This window comes from Scardinius erythrophthalmus, assembly GCF_964197995.2.
Source record: "Scardinius erythrophthalmus genome assembly, chromosome: 18".
Classification (NCBI taxonomy): Eukaryota; Metazoa; Chordata; class Actinopteri; order Cypriniformes; family Leuciscidae; genus Scardinius; species Scardinius erythrophthalmus.
This window is the reverse complement of record NC_138238.1, coordinates 38,589,851-38,607,350: the sequence shown is the minus strand read 5'-3', so window position 1 is coordinate 38,607,350 and position 17,500 is coordinate 38,589,851. Positions and strand designations below refer to the sequence as shown.

General features: G+C 34.7%; 3 protein-coding genes across 6 annotated transcripts in view; 1 reads left to right on the top strand and 2 right to left on the bottom strand.

The window, feature by feature from the left end:
- kdelr2b (KDEL endoplasmic reticulum protein retention receptor 2b) overlaps window positions 1-1,351 on the bottom strand; it is a 7,671-nt gene extending 6,320 nt beyond the window's left edge. The window contains exons 1-2 of the mRNA XM_081393568.1: window positions 946-1,351; window positions 293-393 (exon numbers count right to left, since the gene is read on the bottom strand). Of these exons, the coding sequence (XP_081249694.1) occupies window positions 293-393; window positions 946-1,036 (192 nt within the window). The 5' untranslated portion in view covers window positions 1,037-1,351. The remainder of the gene's footprint in view (window positions 1-292; window positions 394-945) is intronic.
- A 6,651-nt stretch (window positions 1,352-8,002) lies between these two features.
- On the bottom strand, window positions 8,003-16,137 carry mettl9 (methyltransferase 9, His-X-His N1-histidine; the record flags this gene model as incomplete). Of its 4 annotated transcripts, none has more annotated exons than XM_081392237.1 (6): window positions 8,003-8,956; window positions 10,896-11,080; window positions 11,589-11,798; window positions 13,337-13,527; window positions 15,707-15,868; window positions 15,980-16,137. In XM_081392237.1, the coding sequence occupies 5 exons, from the start codon at window positions 15,866-15,868 to the stop codon at window positions 8,745-8,747; spliced, it is 960 nt and encodes a 319-aa protein (XP_081248363.1). In that variant the 3' UTR covers window positions 8,003-8,744. The 4 variants fall into 4 exon arrangements, with proteins under 4 accessions (XP_081248363.1, XP_081248365.1, XP_081248364.1 ...); XM_081392239.1 differs by having other exon boundaries at window positions 10,812-11,080; window positions 15,980-16,128; XM_081392238.1 differs by lacking the exon at window positions 15,980-16,137 and having other exon boundaries at window positions 10,812-11,080; window positions 15,707-15,883.
- Window positions 16,138-17,268: 1,131 nt separating this feature from the next.
- Window positions 17,269-17,500, top strand: part of cdr2b (cerebellar degeneration-related protein 2b) — a gene marked incomplete at both ends in the record, with an annotated part of 7,191 nt that continues 6,959 nt past the window's right edge. Inside the window, one exon of the mRNA XM_081391979.1 lies at window positions 17,269-17,347. Within this exon, the coding sequence (XP_081248105.1) occupies window positions 17,269-17,347 (79 nt within the window). The remainder of the gene's footprint in view (window positions 17,348-17,500) is intronic.

Below are 17,500 nucleotides of genomic sequence, written 5' to 3'. Positions count from 1 at the left end.
AGGAGTCTTTTTACTGGCAGATATTCTGTAATGTCCAAAACCATTTGACAAGATTATTTTTCAGTGACATCAGCAATAAAAATCTGACAATAATTGCATAATCAATTTTGTGTGGAGTAAACGCAAATCCATATCAGAGTCAACACACCCTGCTTGTCTTTTAACAGATTTCCTCTGTTCATCTTTCCACAAGCTTTCTCTTCAGCAGCGCCTACATATACTGAACCTCAATAATATACTGCGAGAATAAGAAGACTTGTGCATGTTTAAGAGGAGGGATGCTGAGATTCACCTTCATGAAGGAGTTGTAGAGGGAGATGAAGGCCGTGAGCAGGTCCAGGTAGCGAGTGGTGAACACCAGAGCAAACAGAATCTGACTCTTCCCAGATATCCCTGAAACACAAACAACAACAAGATGCACATCAACACAGTCCAGTCTCATTTACAGCACACTCACAGTCATAAACACACACTAAAGCAAACACACATGTACAGCTCCAGCACAGCATTACAGTCACTGCTTATGTCTAATTAATAATATTCTAATGACATCCTGCTGCCACGTCACGGGTCAGAGCATGCCATCAGAATGAATGAATGGACGTTATCTAGAGGCTGATAACATACAGTGCAAAACTCCAAAGTTTAGAACATTCAGTTTGTTTAAAGCGCTAATGCTTTTGCTTTATATGTCATGCAACTCAGTCTAAAGCCAAACTGTAGCGCTGGATCTAACTTTTGAGTGATGAAAACACACACACACTACTGTCATTAAACACCAACACATGCCAGAAATGCCATAATTCCCTCATATCCGAGGCCTAGTGCATGAGTTAATGAGCGGACCCGCTGCATCACAGAGGCTGGTCAGCCGGACACACACTCAGCTGGTGTGAATACACTGAAACACACTCGCAGAAACACAACGACTGCATCATTTCTCACCTGCACACGACCTGGTTTTCCAGATCTTCGTTAGGAGGATGATGATGGCTGCTAAATGGGACAGATCCCCCGTCAGTCTGAAGATGTTCATGTTTCTGTGGGCCGCTGAGATGTGTGACGGGAACGGGCTGTGCGACGCTTTAAAGTGCTGCTGTAATTCCCGCTAACGGCGATATAAACACGGTTTTCGCGACTGAAAGATGGCGAGAGCAGCGCGACGTGGCCCGGGGACGTGGCCGACACTGAGAGCCTGACTGCGGGTTGGCTGAGACGCGGGATGATGCTGGAGATCCGCGTTGGAAGGAAAATATCGCTGGGAAATAAATGTGTTGATTGCGCATGCGTGTGATTCCTGTAGGGGGCGCGAGGAGGCCCAAAACACCGACTCACTGGCGCCTGTAGAACTGAGAGAAATCCAGGAAGAACTGAGAGAAATTAAGGCAGAATTTGCAGAAAAAAAAACAGAGTTGCGAGAAATAAAGTCTGAATGTCAAGAAATAAAGTCTGAATTGAGAGAAATAAAGTCTGAATTGAGAGAAATAAAGTCTGAATTGTGAGAAATAAAGTCTGGATTGAAAGAAATAAAGTCTGAATTGTGAGAAATAAAGTCTGAATTGAGAGAAATAAAGTCTGAATTGTGAGAAATAAAGTCTGGATTGAAAGAAATAAAGTCTGAATTGTGAGAAATAAAGTCTGAATTGTGAGAAATAAAGTCTGAATTGTGAGAAATAAAGTCTGAATTGTAAGAAATAAAGTCAGAATTGTGAGATATAAAGTGAATTGTGAGAAATAAAGTCTGGATTGAAAGAAATAAAGTCAGAATTGAGAGAAATAAAGTCTGAATTGTGAGAAATAAAGTCTGAATTGTGAGAAATAAAGTCTGAATTGTGAGAAATAAAGTCTGGATTGAAAGAAATAAAGTCTGAATTGTGAGAAATAAAGTCTGAATTGAGAGAAATAAAGTCTGAATTGTAAGAAATAAAGTCAGAATTGTGAGATATAAAGTGAATTGTGAGAAATAAAGTCTGGATTGAAAGAAATAAAGTCAGAATTGAGAGAAATAAAGTCTGAATTGTGAGAAATAAAGTCAGAATTGTGAGAAATAAAGTCAGAATTGAGAGAAATAAAGTCAGAATTGAGAGAAATAAAGTCAGAATTGCAAGAAATAAAGTGAATTGAGAGAAATAAAGTCAGAATTGAGAGAAATAGTCAAAATTGAGAGAAATAAAGTCAGAATTGCAAGAAATAAAGTGAATTGAGAGAAATAAAGTCAGAATTGAGAGAAATAAAGTCAGAATTGTGAGAAATAATGTCAATAGCGTAAGAATTGCAAGAAATAAAGTCAGAATTGAGAGAAATAAAGTCAGAATTGTGAGAAATAAAGTCAGAATTGTGAGAAATAAAGTCAGAATTGTGAGAAATAAAGTCAGAATTGTGAGAAATAGTCAGAATTGTGAGAAATAAAGTCAGAATTGTGAGAAATAAAGTCAGAATTGAGAGAAATAAAGTCAGAATTGAGAGAAATAAAGCCAGAATTGAGAGAAATAAAGTCAAAATTGAGAGAAATAAAGTCAGAATTGCAAGAAATAAAGTGAATTGAGAGAAATAAAGTCAGAATTGAGAGAAATAAAGTCAGAATTGAGAGAAATAAAGTCAGAATTGAGAGAAATAAAGTCAGAATTGTGAGAAATAAAGTCAGAATTGAGAGAAATAAAGTCAGAATTGAGAGAAATAAAGTCAGAATTGTGAGAAATAAAGTCTGAATTGTGAGAAATAAAGTCAGAATTGAAAGAAATAAAGTCAGAATTGAGAGAAATAAAGTCAGAATTGAGAGAAATAAAGTCAGAATTGTGAGAAATACAGTCAATAGCGTAAGAATTGCAAGAAATAAAGTCAGAATTGCAAGAAATAAAGTCTGAATTGTGAGAAATAAAGTCTGAATTGTGAGAAATAAAGTCAGAATTGTGAGAAATAAAGTCTGAATTGTAAGAAATAAAGTCAGAATTGTGTGATATAAAGTGAATTGAGAGAAATAAAGTCAGAATTGAGAGAAATAAAGTCTGAATTGTGAGAAATAGTCAGAATTGAGAGAAATAAAGTCAAAATTGAGAGAAATAAAGTCTGAATTGAGAGAAATAAAGTCAGAATTGAGAGAAATAAAGTCAGAATTGAGAGAAATAAAGTCAGAATTGAGAGAAATAAAGTCAGAATTGAGAGAAATAAAGTCTGAATTGTGAGAAATAAAGTCTGAATTGTGAGAAATAAAGTCTGAATTGTGAGAAATAAAGTCTGAATTGTGAGAAATAAAGTCAGAATTGAAAGAAATAAAGTCAGAATTGAGAGAAATAAAGTCAGAATTGAGAGAAATAAAGTCAGAATTGAGAGAAATAAAGTCAGAATTGTGAGAAATAAAGTCTGAATTGTGAGAAATAAAGTCAGAATTGAAAGAAATAAAGTCAGAATTGAGAGAAATAAAGTCAGAATTGAGAGAAATAAAGTCAGAATTGTGAGAAATACAGTCAATAGCGTAAGAATTGCAAGAAATAAAGTCAGAATTGCAAGAAATAAAGTCTGAATTGTGAGAAATAAAGTCTGAATTGTGAGAAATAAAGTCAGAATTGTGAGAAATAAAGTCTGAATTGTAAGAAATAAAGTCAGAATTGTGTGATATAAAGTGAATTGAGAGAAATAAAGTCAGAATTGAGAGAAATAAAGTCTGAATTGTGAGAAATAAAGTCAGAATTGAGAGAAATAAAGTCAGAATTGAGAGAAATAAAGTCAGAATTGTGTGATATAAAGTGAATTGAGAGAAATAAAGTCAGAATTGAGAGAAATAAAGTCAGAATTGAGAGAAATAAAGTCAAAATTGAGAGAAATAAAGTCAGAATTGCAAGAAATAAAGTGAATTGAGAGAAATAAAGTCAGAATTGAGAGAAATAAAGTCAGAATTGTGAGAAATAAAGTCAATAGCGTAAGAATTGCAAGAAATAAAGTCAGAATTGAGAGAAATAAAGTCAGAATTGTGAGAAATAAAGTCAGAATTGTGAGAAATAAAGTCAGAATTGTGAGAAATAAAGTCAGAATTGAGAGAAATAAAGTCAGAATTGAGAGAAATAAAGTCAGAATTGAGAGAAATAAAGCCAGAATTGAGAGAAATAAAGTCAAAATTGTGAGAAATAAAGTCAGAATTGAGAGAAATAAAGTCAGAATTGAGAGAAATAAAGTCAGAATTGTGAGAAATAAAGTCAGAATTGAGAGAAATAAAGTCAGAATTGAGAGAAATAAAGTCAGAATTGAGAGAAATAAAGCCAGAATTGAGAGAAATAAAGTCAAAATTGAGAGAAATAAAGTCAGAATTGCAAGAAATAAAGTGAATTGAGAGAAATAAAGTCAGAATTGAGAGAAATAAAGTCAGAATTGTGAGAAATAAAGTCAATAGCGTAAGAATTGCAAGAAATAAAGTCAGAATTGAGAGAAATAAAGTCAGAATTGTGAGAAATAAAGTCAGAATTGTGAGAAATAAAGTCAGAATTGAGAGAAATAAAGTCAGATTTGAGAGAAATAAAGTCAGAATTGAGAGAAATAAAGTCAGAATTGAGAGAAATAAAGTCAGAATTGTGAGAAATAAAGTCAGAATTGTGAGAAATAAAGTCTGAATTGTGAGAAATAAAGTCAGAATTGAAAGAAATAAAGTCAGAATTGAGAGAAATAAAGTCAGAATTGTGAGAAATAAAGTCTGAATTGTGAGAAATAAAGTCAGAATTGAAAGAAATAAAGTCAGAATTGAGAGAAATAAAGTCAGAATTGTGAGAAATAAAGTCTGAATTGTGAGAAATAAAGTCAGAATTGAAAGAAATAAAGTCAGAATTGAGAGAAATAAAGTCAGAATTGAGAGAAATAGTCAGAATTGTGAGAAATACAGTCAATAGCGTAAGAATTGCAAGAAATAAAGTCAGAATTGCAAGAAATAAAGTCTGAATTGTGAGAAATAAAGTCTGAATTGTGAGAAATAAAGTCAGAATTGAGAGAAATAAAGTCAGAATTGAGAGAAATAAAGTCAGAATTGTGAGAAATACAGTCAATAGCGTAAGAATTGCAAGAAATAAAGTCAGAATTGCAAGAAATAAAGTCAGAATTGTGAGAAATAAAGTCTGAATTGTGAGAAATAAAGTCAGAATTGTGAGAAATAAAGTCTGAATTGTAAGAAATAAAGTCAGAATTGTGTGATATAAAGTGAATTGAGAGAAATAAAGTCAGAATTGAGAGAAATAAAGTCTGAATTGTGAGAAATAGTCAGAATTGAGAGAAATAAAGTCAAAATTGAGAGAAATAAAGTCTGAATTGAGAGAAATAAAGTCAGAATTGAGAGAAATAAAGTCAGAATTGAGAGAAATAAAGTCAGAATTGAGAGAAATAAAGTCAGAATTGAGAGAAATAAAGTCTGAATTGTGAGAAATAAAGTCTGAATTGTGAGAAATAAAGTCTGAATTGTGAGAAATAAAGTCTGAATTGTGAGAAATAAAGTCAGAATTGAAAGAAATAAAGTCAGAATTGAGAGAAATAAAGTCAGAATTGAGAGAAATAAAGTCAGAATTGAGAGAAATAAAGTCAGAATTGTGAGAAATAAAGTCTGAATTGTGAGAAATAAAGTCAGAATTGAAAGAAATAAAGTCAGAATTGAGAGAAATAAAGTCAGAATTGAGAGAAATAAAGTCAGAATTGTGAGAAATACAGTCAATAGCGTAAGAATTGCAAGAAATAAAGTCAGAATTGCAAGAAATAAAGTCTGAATTGTGAGAAATAAAGTCTGAATTGTGAGAAATAAAGTCAGAATTGTGAGAAATAAAGTCTGAATTGTAAGAAATAAAGTCAGAATTGTGTGATATAAAGTGAATTGAGAGAAATAAAGTCAGAATTGAGAGAAATAAAGTCTGAATTGTGAGAAATAAAGTCAGAATTGAGAGAAATAAAGTCAGAATTGAGAGAAATAAAGTCAGAATTGTGTGATATAAAGTGAATTGAGAGAAATAAAGTCAGAATTGAGAGAAATAAAGTCAGAATTGAGAGAAATAAAGTCAAAATTGAGAGAAATAAAGTCAGAATTGCAAGAAATAAAGTGAATTGAGAGAAATAAAGTCAGAATTGAGAGAAATAAAGTCAGAATTGTGAGAAATAAAGTCAATAGCGTAAGAATTGCAAGAAATAAAGTCAGAATTGAGAGAAATAAAGTCAGAATTGTGAGAAATAAAGTCAGAATTGTGAGAAATAAAGTCAGAATTGTGAGAAATAAAGTCAGAATTGAGAGAAATAAAGTCAGAATTGAGAGAAATAAAGTCAGAATTGAGAGAAATAAAGCCAGAATTGAGAGAAATAAAGTCAAAATTGTGAGAAATAAAGTCAGAATTGAGAGAAATAAAGTCAGAATTGAGAGAAATAAAGTCAGAATTGTGAGAAATAAAGTCAGAATTGAGAGAAATAAAGTCAGAATTGAGAGAAATAAAGTCAGAATTGAGAGAAATAAAGCCAGAATTGAGAGAAATAAAGTCAAAATTGAGAGAAATAAAGTCAGAATTGCAAGAAATAAAGTGAATTGAGAGAAATAAAGTCAGAATTGAGAGAAATAAAGTCAGAATTGTGAGAAATAAAGTCAATAGCGTAAGAATTGCAAGAAATAAAGTCAGAATTGAGAGAAATAAAGTCAGAATTGTGAGAAATAAAGTCAGAATTGTGAGAAATAAAGTCAGAATTGAGAGAAATAAAGTCAGATTTGAGAGAAATAAAGTCAGAATTGAGAGAAATAAAGTCAGAATTGAGAGAAATAAAGTCAGAATTGTGAGAAATAAAGTCAGAATTGTGAGAAATAAAGTCTGAATTGTGAGAAATAAAGTCAGAATTGAAAGAAATAAAGTCAGAATTGAGAGAAATAAAGTCAGAATTGTGAGAAATAAAGTCTGAATTGTGAGAAATAAAGTCAGAATTGAAAGAAATAAAGTCAGAATTGAGAGAAATAAAGTCAGAATTGTGAGAAATAAAGTCTGAATTGTGAGAAATAAAGTCAGAATTGAAAGAAATAAAGTCAGAATTGAGAGAAATAAAGTCAGAATTGAGAGAAATAGTCAGAATTGTGAGAAATACAGTCAATAGCGTAAGAATTGCAAGAAATAAAGTCAGAATTGCAAGAAATAAAGTCTGAATTGTGAGAAATAAAGTCTGAATTGTGAGAAATAAAGTCAGAATTGAGAGAAATAAAGTCAGAATTGAGAGAAATAAAGTCAGAATTGTGAGAAATACAGTCAATAGCGTAAGAATTGCAAGAAATAAAGTCAGAATTGCAAGAAATAAAGTCAGAATTGCAAGAAATAAAGTCTGAATTGTGAGAAATAAAGTCTGAATTGTGAGAAATAAAGTCAGAATTGTGAGAAATAAAGTCTGAATTGTGAGAAATAAAGTCAGAATTGCGAGATATAAAGTCATAATTGCGAGATATAAAGTCAGATTTCAAGTATTTAAATGTGACACTTAAGTATAAATCAGCATATGTCCTACAAAAGGTAAAACATTTAGCCATTAATCCTAGGCGACTGTGATTGGTCCATCCTCACCCACGGAGAAAAGGAACAAGTGACACGTGACTCCAGCAGAATCATGATCTTCCCTTCCTCTCGCTTCTATATTTCTGTGGAGTTGTGTCCTGGGAAGGGTGTGAAGCTACTGGATCCTGTTCATGAGGATCTGTGGAGTTCAGAATCCAACACACCTAAACCATGTCATCGCTGAAACTTTAATGCAGAAATACCTACAAATATAACGCAATTCATATAAAATGATCAGTAAAAAATACAGATTTTAAAAAAAATATTCTATATTTATAATGTTCAAATGTCAAGAGGATGAATGGGTTGATATTCCCCTCTGCTTTTTATTCAGCTGTTCTATCTCTACATTTATTCTAGAGGAAAAGCACATAAAATTCAGGCTTATTTAGCATTTTAACACTTTTAAGAAAATCGAAATAAACACAATTAAAAAGGCTCAATCTTTCATAACATATTATTTTAAAACAGAAAATTGTCTGTGTAAATGGCTTTATTTTAGCTTTGCATAATAACATCATAAATGCAGCAGAATTAGCAGACAGGACAATTCTGCTTCACACTGAGACCAAAAGTAGATTACAGAGAAAACTTAGAAACAACGTCAGGAGAATGAAATCACTTGATTTACACCATGAAAAAATGTGTTTACAAACCAAACCCTGCAATCAACTATCAACTACTACACTTATGGTTAGACACTTTGTGTTGTGCACATAAAAAACAGACTTATGTTAAATTCATTAAGAAAGAATGTCTTGCATTGGTCCTAAGATGTTCAGACAATTGCATGAGAAGTTCAGTTTATACGAACAAGACAAACACCGAGAACATGAGGGGAGGCACAATATGATATTCTGAGTTAATACCTCCATATATTTACAAAACTAATATGTTCTGTTAGATATGATCTTTTGTTGTTCGACTCCACCCGTAGCACAGTTACAGTACAGTCCATGAGCTGGAAGAAGATATCATGTGTTTCTCAAAGTTAAAATTTTCCTGAGATGTAACAGACAAACTACACTCTCAAAAATGCAGGAAATTTGGGTCAAAGATGGACAAACACAACCATTGGGTTAAAAATGTAACCCAACGGCTGGGTCAGTCCATATTTGACCCAGATTTGTGTCGAAACCAGATTTGTTCGTGTGTAAGCCCTTTGGTTTTCACTTGGGCCCCGAGCAGAGGTTTGATGTGGAGTCTTCAGTCCGCCTGAGGTCTGAGCACGAACACGGCGTCGTCCAGCATGTAGTAATCCCTGTACATGTCTCCCTCACACAGGTACGGCAGGCGTGTGACGGCCTCCAGCTCGAAGCCCATCTTCAGGAACACATCCGAGTTCAGCTGGGTCACCTGATCTTCCCACGACTTGCCCTCCACCCTGATGTGCTCCTTGGGTCGCACCCAGCTCCCGCCTGGAAGATGATGAGGGGTCAGCAGGTCAGAGTCAGCAACTACACTGCGGTTACTCACTACACGTCAAGACAACGATGATTATTTAAGACTCTGTCAGGTTTTTGTTCTGACTAATTTGTTACTCATTTCATCCCTGGGAACTGAGAGAAATAGTCAGAATTTATAGGTCATTTCATGCAATTATGAGTTTAAGTCAGAATAGCGAGAGAAACTCGTAATTGCTGGAAATAAAGTCAGAATTGCGAGAAATAAAGTCAGAATTGCAAGAAAAAGTAGAAATTGTGAGAAATAAAGTAAAAATTGCAAAAATAATGAAGTCAAAATTGTGAGAAATAAACATAGACTTGTGAGATGTATACACAAAATTGCAAGACAAAAACTCAATTGCGAGAAATAAAGTCAGATTTCGTAATTCTGACTATTTCTCATAATATTGAGTTTATTTTTCGCATTTCTGACTTTATTTCTCGCAATTTTGATTGAGATATAAAGTCAGAATTGCAAGAAAGTCAGAATTGTGAGGAAAAAGTCAGAATTGCAAGATATAGACGAAATTGAGAGAAATAAAGTCAGAATTGCAAGAAATTGTGAGGAAAAAGTCAGAATTGCAAGAAAAAGTCAAAATTGTGAGAAAGTCAAAATTGCAAAAATAACGAAGTCAAAATTGTGAGAAATAAACAGACTTAAGAGATATACACTCAAAATTGCAAGAAAAAAACTCAATTGCGAGAAATAAAGTCAGATTTCGCAATTCTAACTATTTCTCATTATATTGAGTTTATTTCTCGCAATTTTGAGTGAGAAATAAAGTCAGACTTATGAGAAATAAAGTCAGAATTGCAAGAAATTGTGAGGAAAAAGTCAGAATTGCAAGAAAAACGTAGAATTGCAGGTCAAAATTGCGAAAATAAGTCAAAACTGCGATAGTCATAATTGCGAGAAAAAGTCAGAATTGAAAGATATAGTCGAAATTGAGAGAAATAAAGTCAGTATTGCGAGAAATAAAGTCAGAATTGCAAGAAAAAGTCAAAATTGTGAGAAAGTCAAAATTGCAAAAATAACGAAGTCAAAATTGTGAGAAATAAACACAGACTTGTGAGATATACACTCAAAATTGCAAGAAAAAAACTCAATTGCGAGAAATAAAGTCAGATTTCGCAATTCTAACTATTTATCATAATACTGAGTTTATTTCTCGCATTTCTACTTTATTTCTCGCAATTTTGAGTGAGAAATAAAGTCAGACTTATGAGAAATAAAGTCAGAATTGCAAGAAAAACTCAGAATTGCAGGTCAAAATTGCGAAAATAAGTCAAAAATGCGATAGTCGGATTTGCGAGAAAAAGTCAGAATTGTGAGAAATAAACTCAGACTGAGAAATAAACTGAAAATTGCAAGAAAAAAAACTCAATTACGAGAATAAGAACATTTCTCAAGTCATGAATCTAAAAACTCATCAAATAAAAAACAATTAAAGTCACCATGAAATAAAAAAGGATAATTCTTATTTTTTACGGAATATTGTAGTGTTTATTATAAATGATTTATCGGTGCACATCATTAAATGTTCCTCATAATCTTGAATCAGAATAAGTTCCTCTTGCAGCATCTCTTCTCTTCTCTGATGATGTGGGTGGGGCAACCTGTCACTCACATGAGATCAGCCAATAGCAAACCACAACCATCCAATCAATTCCCCACAGACACAATCAAGCCCCGCCCACATCTGTTCTTGTTCCAGAAGCGTTTCACTCGGATATACGACACAATAGAGGAGAAGAGACTAGCGCAACTTCACTTTCATGCCGAAATATTGTATATATAAATTCTAAGTATTCCCTCTAAGTATTTTACCTTTGTAAGCGTGTTGTAGATAATGCACCTACTAGCAGACACTCATGAATTGATCAGTAGTTCTGGTTTCAGCGATCATCTTACCCGTCTCCACATAGGGCTGAAAGGGCACAACGGCTGCTAAGACGAGCCGTCCCGTTCCTGGCACCAGGGACTTCTTAATGTCCTTCAGGAGCTTCAGAGGCTCGTCGCAGCGGTCCAGCAGGTTCAGGCAGCTGATCAGGTCGAACTGGAAACCGGTTCTGTGCCACTCATCCACTCCCAGCAAGCTGAGGATTCAAAGTCAAGCACAGATTCCCCTCAGAGCATGAACAGTGTGCAGCGAATCCTCATTCAGAGGCATCTTTAGCGGGAACTAGGGATGCACGGTATATCAGCCACCATATCGGTATCGGCCGATATATGATCATTTTTAATGTTATCTTTATCGGTTTGATAAGAAAATTTGGCTTATGTATTAAAGCCGATAAATAATATATTATCTCTATCTCCTCCTCACAGACGGACTCGATGATGGTGAGATCAGATCATACCGGTTGTTGTCAGACTCCTTGTGCATACACAAATCTCACTGGATTATTACAATTAATGGCAAAAAGAATGTTTGGAAATGTAAACTGATATTTCCTACTGACACACTACAGCAAAAGATAGAAATCACTGACTTAAAACCATTTGGTGGGGTGGGGTGGGGGGTGTGATGGGGATATTAACATGCCTAACACTTTTGCACAGTACTGTATATATAAAGAATTATCGGTATCGGTGCATCCCCACCTGTAGCTCTTCCTCTGTAAGTGCCACTTCATGGGCGTCGAGACCTCAGTGGTGAACACCTGGTTAAAGTGAGACCCCATCACTTCTGTGACGCCTCCATCACCGGCTCCCAGATCCAGCATCCGATGCCCTTTCCATTCGGGCTCGATCCGGAGGAGACGCCGGAACTGATCCTTGGAAAACACAAACATGGAGCCGCGGCCCAGAAACCTGTGGACCAACGGGACAAACTAATGATCTCTGCAACAGTCAATCAACACTTTAACTTTAGCTGGACTTTATTCTAGAGCTGCTGTAAAGCCCAAACAATCTCTGTTACTGTAATCTCCTGTTATCACTGTAAAGCTGCTGTGAAACAACATATGTGACTCTGGATCACAAAACCAGTCACATGACGCACGGGTGTATCTGTGGCAATAGCCAACAATACATGTTATGGGTCAAAATTATCGATTTCTATTTTATGCCAAAAATCATTAGGATATTAAAGTAAAGATTATGTTCCATGAAGATATTTAGTAAATTTCCTACCGTAAATATATAAAACATGTATTTTTGTGAGTGAATGCTGCACAATCGAGAACATGCACAACTTTAAAGGAGATTTTCTCAATGTTTCGATTTCTTTTCACCCTCAGATTCCAGATTTACAATAGTCGTATCTCGGCCAAATATTGTCAAATTCTAACAAACATCAATGGAAAAGCTTATTTATTCAGTTTTCAGATGATTTATAAATCTCAATGGGTCTCACTCATGAAACACGAGCAGAACGAATTTTTGGGTAAATCGTGTGTAAAGTGGTTCTGGCGTAAATTTTCGGATTCATTAAAATGTTTGTATTTTCCAAATGTTAGTTGGCACGAAAGAAATCTACACCTGCTCCCAGCCACACGTATAGTGCTTTAACATCCGAACGTTGTGCTCATTAATAAGGCTGCATTTTAATTCACCATAACCGGGTACATATTTACACAGCATTTTGAAAAAATATTATATATAGTAATTACATACGGTTTTTCTTTTTACTTTTATTATCAAAGCCAGTAATAGCATCTGCAAACGGAACACTTTAATCAAATAATTAATTGCTTTCAATAGGGCTGGGACTCTTTTCACTTCTGGGACTGTTCGATTAACAGATGAAACTCCATTAACTGATATTATTCATATATGTAATATGCTGCCAAGCTTCCTTTTTTAGGACCTGATACGCCACTATGTACGCTTAAAAATAAAATGTGGCGTTTTGAATGAACTTCTGATAATAAAACTTCAATTTCTGCATCTGAGAAATTTCTCTTTTTCATTCGCTTTTGAGAAGACATGTTGAAATCCTTCGTTTGGTGTCATAATATGATGCCCATATATAGTTGTCAGTCGGATTTAATGGGCGGGATTTATGTTAATTGAGAATGAGCGTGCACGCGCGTCCCATTTACGACTGATTGGAATTCATTAACACACACACACATTTCACTATCACATCTGACGTTTACGAAGTATTTGTGAATCAGGAGAAGAGTTTTCGGGAAGGTCTCTTTACGCGCAAATCACTCACATATTTACTCATATATTTACAAATGTTTCATGAATGAGACCCAATGTCAATAAATTGACCCTTTTGACTGGTTTTGTGATCCAGGGTCACATATATATAGTTAAAAGCGTTATATAAATGAAGGTGACTTGACTTGACGACGAAGCACTCATGAGAACAGGCACTGGAGAGAATCAGGGATGGTTACCCGTTGATCGAGGTGCGAGAAACGATGGGGCTGAAGATGGTGGAGAAGAGCGAGTGGTAAAGCTGTGTGAAAAGCCAGCTGGACTTCTCCTCGCTCTTCTGGAGGAACGCCAGCGTCTCCTCATCCAGACGACTCTGAACAAACACGGAGCGGACTCTTTCTCCCAGCAGCTCGGGACTGCAGCGGTACCACTGCGAAGACATCGACACTCACACTTCAGCTGGTTCATCATCTCACGTGAAACACACACCAAATAAGATTTAAGTTCCTTTGCAAAAAAATAAATAAAAAATTAGGAATATACCGATATGAAAATTTTGGCCGATACAATAATTCTTTATATTTGAGAGCCGATAACCGATATACTGGCCGATAAATGTAAAATTTTAAGAGCCTGATTACAAAAACAAAAGTCTCTCCATCAAATCCATGTCCCAAGCTAGAGATGCACCGATATGAACATTTTGGCTGATACAGATAACCGATAATTCTTAATATTTGAGAGCCGATAACCGATATATTGGCCGATACAGATAACCGATAATTCTTTATATTTGAGAGCCGATAACCGATATATTGGCCGATACAGATAACCGATAATTCTTTATATTTGAGAGCCGATAACCGATATATTGGCCGATACAGATAACCGATAATTCTTTATATTTGAGAGCCGATAACCGATATATTGGCCGATACAGATAACCGATAATTCTTTATATTTGAGAGCCGATAACCGATATATTGGCCGATACAGATAACCGATAATTCTTTATATTTGAGAGCCGATAACTGATATATTGGCCGATACAGATAACCGATAATTCTTTATATTTGAGAGCCGATAACCGATATATTGGCCGATACAGATAACCGATAATTCTTTATATTTGAGAGCCGATAACCGATATATTGGCCGATACAGATAACCGATAATTCTTTATATTTGAGAGCTGATTACCGATATATTGGCCGATAAATTTAAAATTTTAAGAGCCTGATTACAAAAACAAAAGTCTCTCCATCAAATCCATGTCCCAAGCTAGAGATGCACCGATATTAACATTTTGGCCGATACCGATAACCGATAATTCTTTATCTCTGAAAGCCGATAACCGATATATTGGCCGATAAATCTAAATCCAAATTTGTATATAATTTTTGAGAGCCTGATTACAAAGATGAAAGTCTCATCATGTCCCAATCACACAATTATAATGATGTTCTCATGATAATGTTATGTAGCCGATATGAAAGACTTGCGCTGCACATGTTGCACTTTACTGTATTTTCCTTTTTGAAGTGATTCTGATCATATTTCAAGCAATTCAAACCCATCATGTTGAACAGTGGCATCTGAAGAGTCTCAGCTGAAGGAGATAATACATTATTGATCAGCTTTAATATATAATTTTCTTATCAGGCCGATAATGATAACACTAAAAATGATCATATATATGGTGGCTGATATATCGTGCATCCCAGATCTATATATACACTTATGTAACCTACTTATATGTTACTGTCAATCAATCACTATTTGTCATGATAACTAAAATAAGACATGGTTTGAAATGTATTGACGTCCATTCATCCGTCTTTCATGCTGCTTATACCATATGGGGCGGAGGAGAATATGTCAAATAAATATGATGAAAAGACTTTCTGGGAACGTTACGGGACGGTTAGGGGAACGTTCTGCAAACCTTTAATCCTTTAAGTTATATTTCTGTAACGAAAACTATCCTGGCTAACCAAAAACGAATGTTACAAATACATGTTTTGGGAATTACAATGTTCCCAGAATGTTCTAAGAAACCAAAGATTGTTTGCTGGGACGGTATTTTGATATGCATTATGGATATAAATTAAATGAAATGACGCCCAAATCATTGGTAGTACCATGGTACTTTTCATTAGTATAAATGCAACCACAACTATGATGGTTTCACATTGGTAATACCATGGTATTTTGATACACACTATTTTTAAACATATGTAATCATATTTACATGGTGGTCCAATGGACATATGTACTAATTGTGAATGTATGAAACCATGGTATCAAAAACCATTGTAGTACCACAGTAGTGATCATTTCAAATTGGTAATACCATGGTATTTTGATATATCATGTACCATAGTATTGACATTGTGATCCAGAAGGAATACCATGGTAAATGTCCAAAAAACATAATAATACCTTAGTACTTTTTGTCAGCCTAAATGCAACAACCACAACAGTGATGGTTTCAATACCATGATACTTTGATACAAAACTGTACTAGTATTTAGATGGTGAACAGATGAAGGTACAGAAAGCATCATTTCTTGTTGATAAATCTCAACATCTGCTGAGGAGCTTCTCACCTGCTGGGCTTCATGTCCAGGTGTGTCAGTCTCAGTCTCCATGTTCATGAACAGAGATCGAGCCAGGGGACTGCGAATATACTTCCCAGTCCACATCTTTCGCATCACCAGGAGGAAAGACACGTAAAACAGGAGCCAAGCGATGAAGATCAGGATCCTCATCTGTGGATGACACATAGTGAACAACTGACTGACTGAGGCAATGTGAGAGACTCGTCCAGAAACACATATGACCAGCCGCTATTCGACAGACTAACAAACAAACAAACAAACCTGAAGGTGTGGTGCTGTTTAGACACACACATCTTTGTTAAGTATAATCTGAAGGACAAACACATTTGGCACATATCAGCTGAGTCCCTTTGGAAGAAAAAAAAAATAAAGTTCACTTCCTGATTGTGTTACATTTAAAAGAAGCCGACGAATCACGTGAGCGGTCGTGTGTGACATCACCGCTAGGCGGCGCGTGTCACTGGCGAGATTTAAAGTATACTGTAAAATATGAACGTTTTGCACTTTACGTGTTTTATTGCATCTGAGAGATGTTATTTGACAAGCACTGTAAATGTACTAACAGATGACTGAATACATAGTTAAAGGAGACTTACATGGACACAAAAACGTGCAACACAAGATGAAAATGTGAATGGAAACAGATCCTCAAAAATATAAAGAAATCGATACCTAGATTAATAATTATATATATTTTATTAAATCTTCTGAGTTGAATGGCTCCATCACAGTTGAACACACGAACCTCTAAAAAAAGACAATTTAAAAAAAAAAAGTCCGTGAAAAATTATGGTAAAAGAAAAAGATGTAAAACACAATAATTTTTAACACATATAAAAACCTGGATGATTTTACTTTCTTTCTGTATTCTAAAGACAATTATTATACGACTGATGACAGCCCTATAGCTTTGAACAGAAATAAGTAAACCTGCTAAAACTGTGTATATAAATATCTAAGTGTAGCCTATAAATAATAATAAAAAAAAATTCCATAGAAATATTAACAGTCATGTTTCATAGATTTCTGCATTGATGTGGTCTGATCACAAAACTATAAGAAATCTGGATAAGAAATTAAAATCTGGTGTGAACAAGAAAGTAATTTTTCAGGGAAACCGCATCAGAAAAGTGATAATGTTTTATTTATGACTAATATGCATCAGATTAAGGTTATTAAATGCTAAAATGTACTTCATACCACATATCTTCTACAAAACTGATCTATACAAAGACTGTGCATGGGTTACTCTCGGTTACTCTGTACAATCTGTGCGCATAAGTCATTCAGCGCGCGCGCGCCACGTTAGCTCCTCCTCCTGCGCGCGCTCCCGAGGACACAATATTACTCAGTGCAATGTCTCAGACTGACACATGTAATGCGCTATTATATCTAGGCTACATCTTATTCAAAGTACATTCAACCATTAAAGACGAAAAAAAGAGATGATAATATAGATTATATAGGCTACATTTACTGACAGAAAATAAACAAAACTCAAATTTATAACAACTACAAGAACTATAGGTGTTCTGCTTTACTGACTCAAGATGCTCACAGACATGATAGAAGGAGAGTTTGATTTGAAAGAGGAAGAACCCTGGTATGATCATCAGGATCTGGAACATGGTGAGTTTAAGTATTTCTTCATCTAACTGGGCCTATAATATTGCTGAAGTGCAAGTTTATAATACTTTTTAAATTAAAATATAGCCTTTAGAATTGCCTTAATGTAGTATTTATTGCGTCCGAATGTTGTTTTAGAATATTGCAAATAATGAA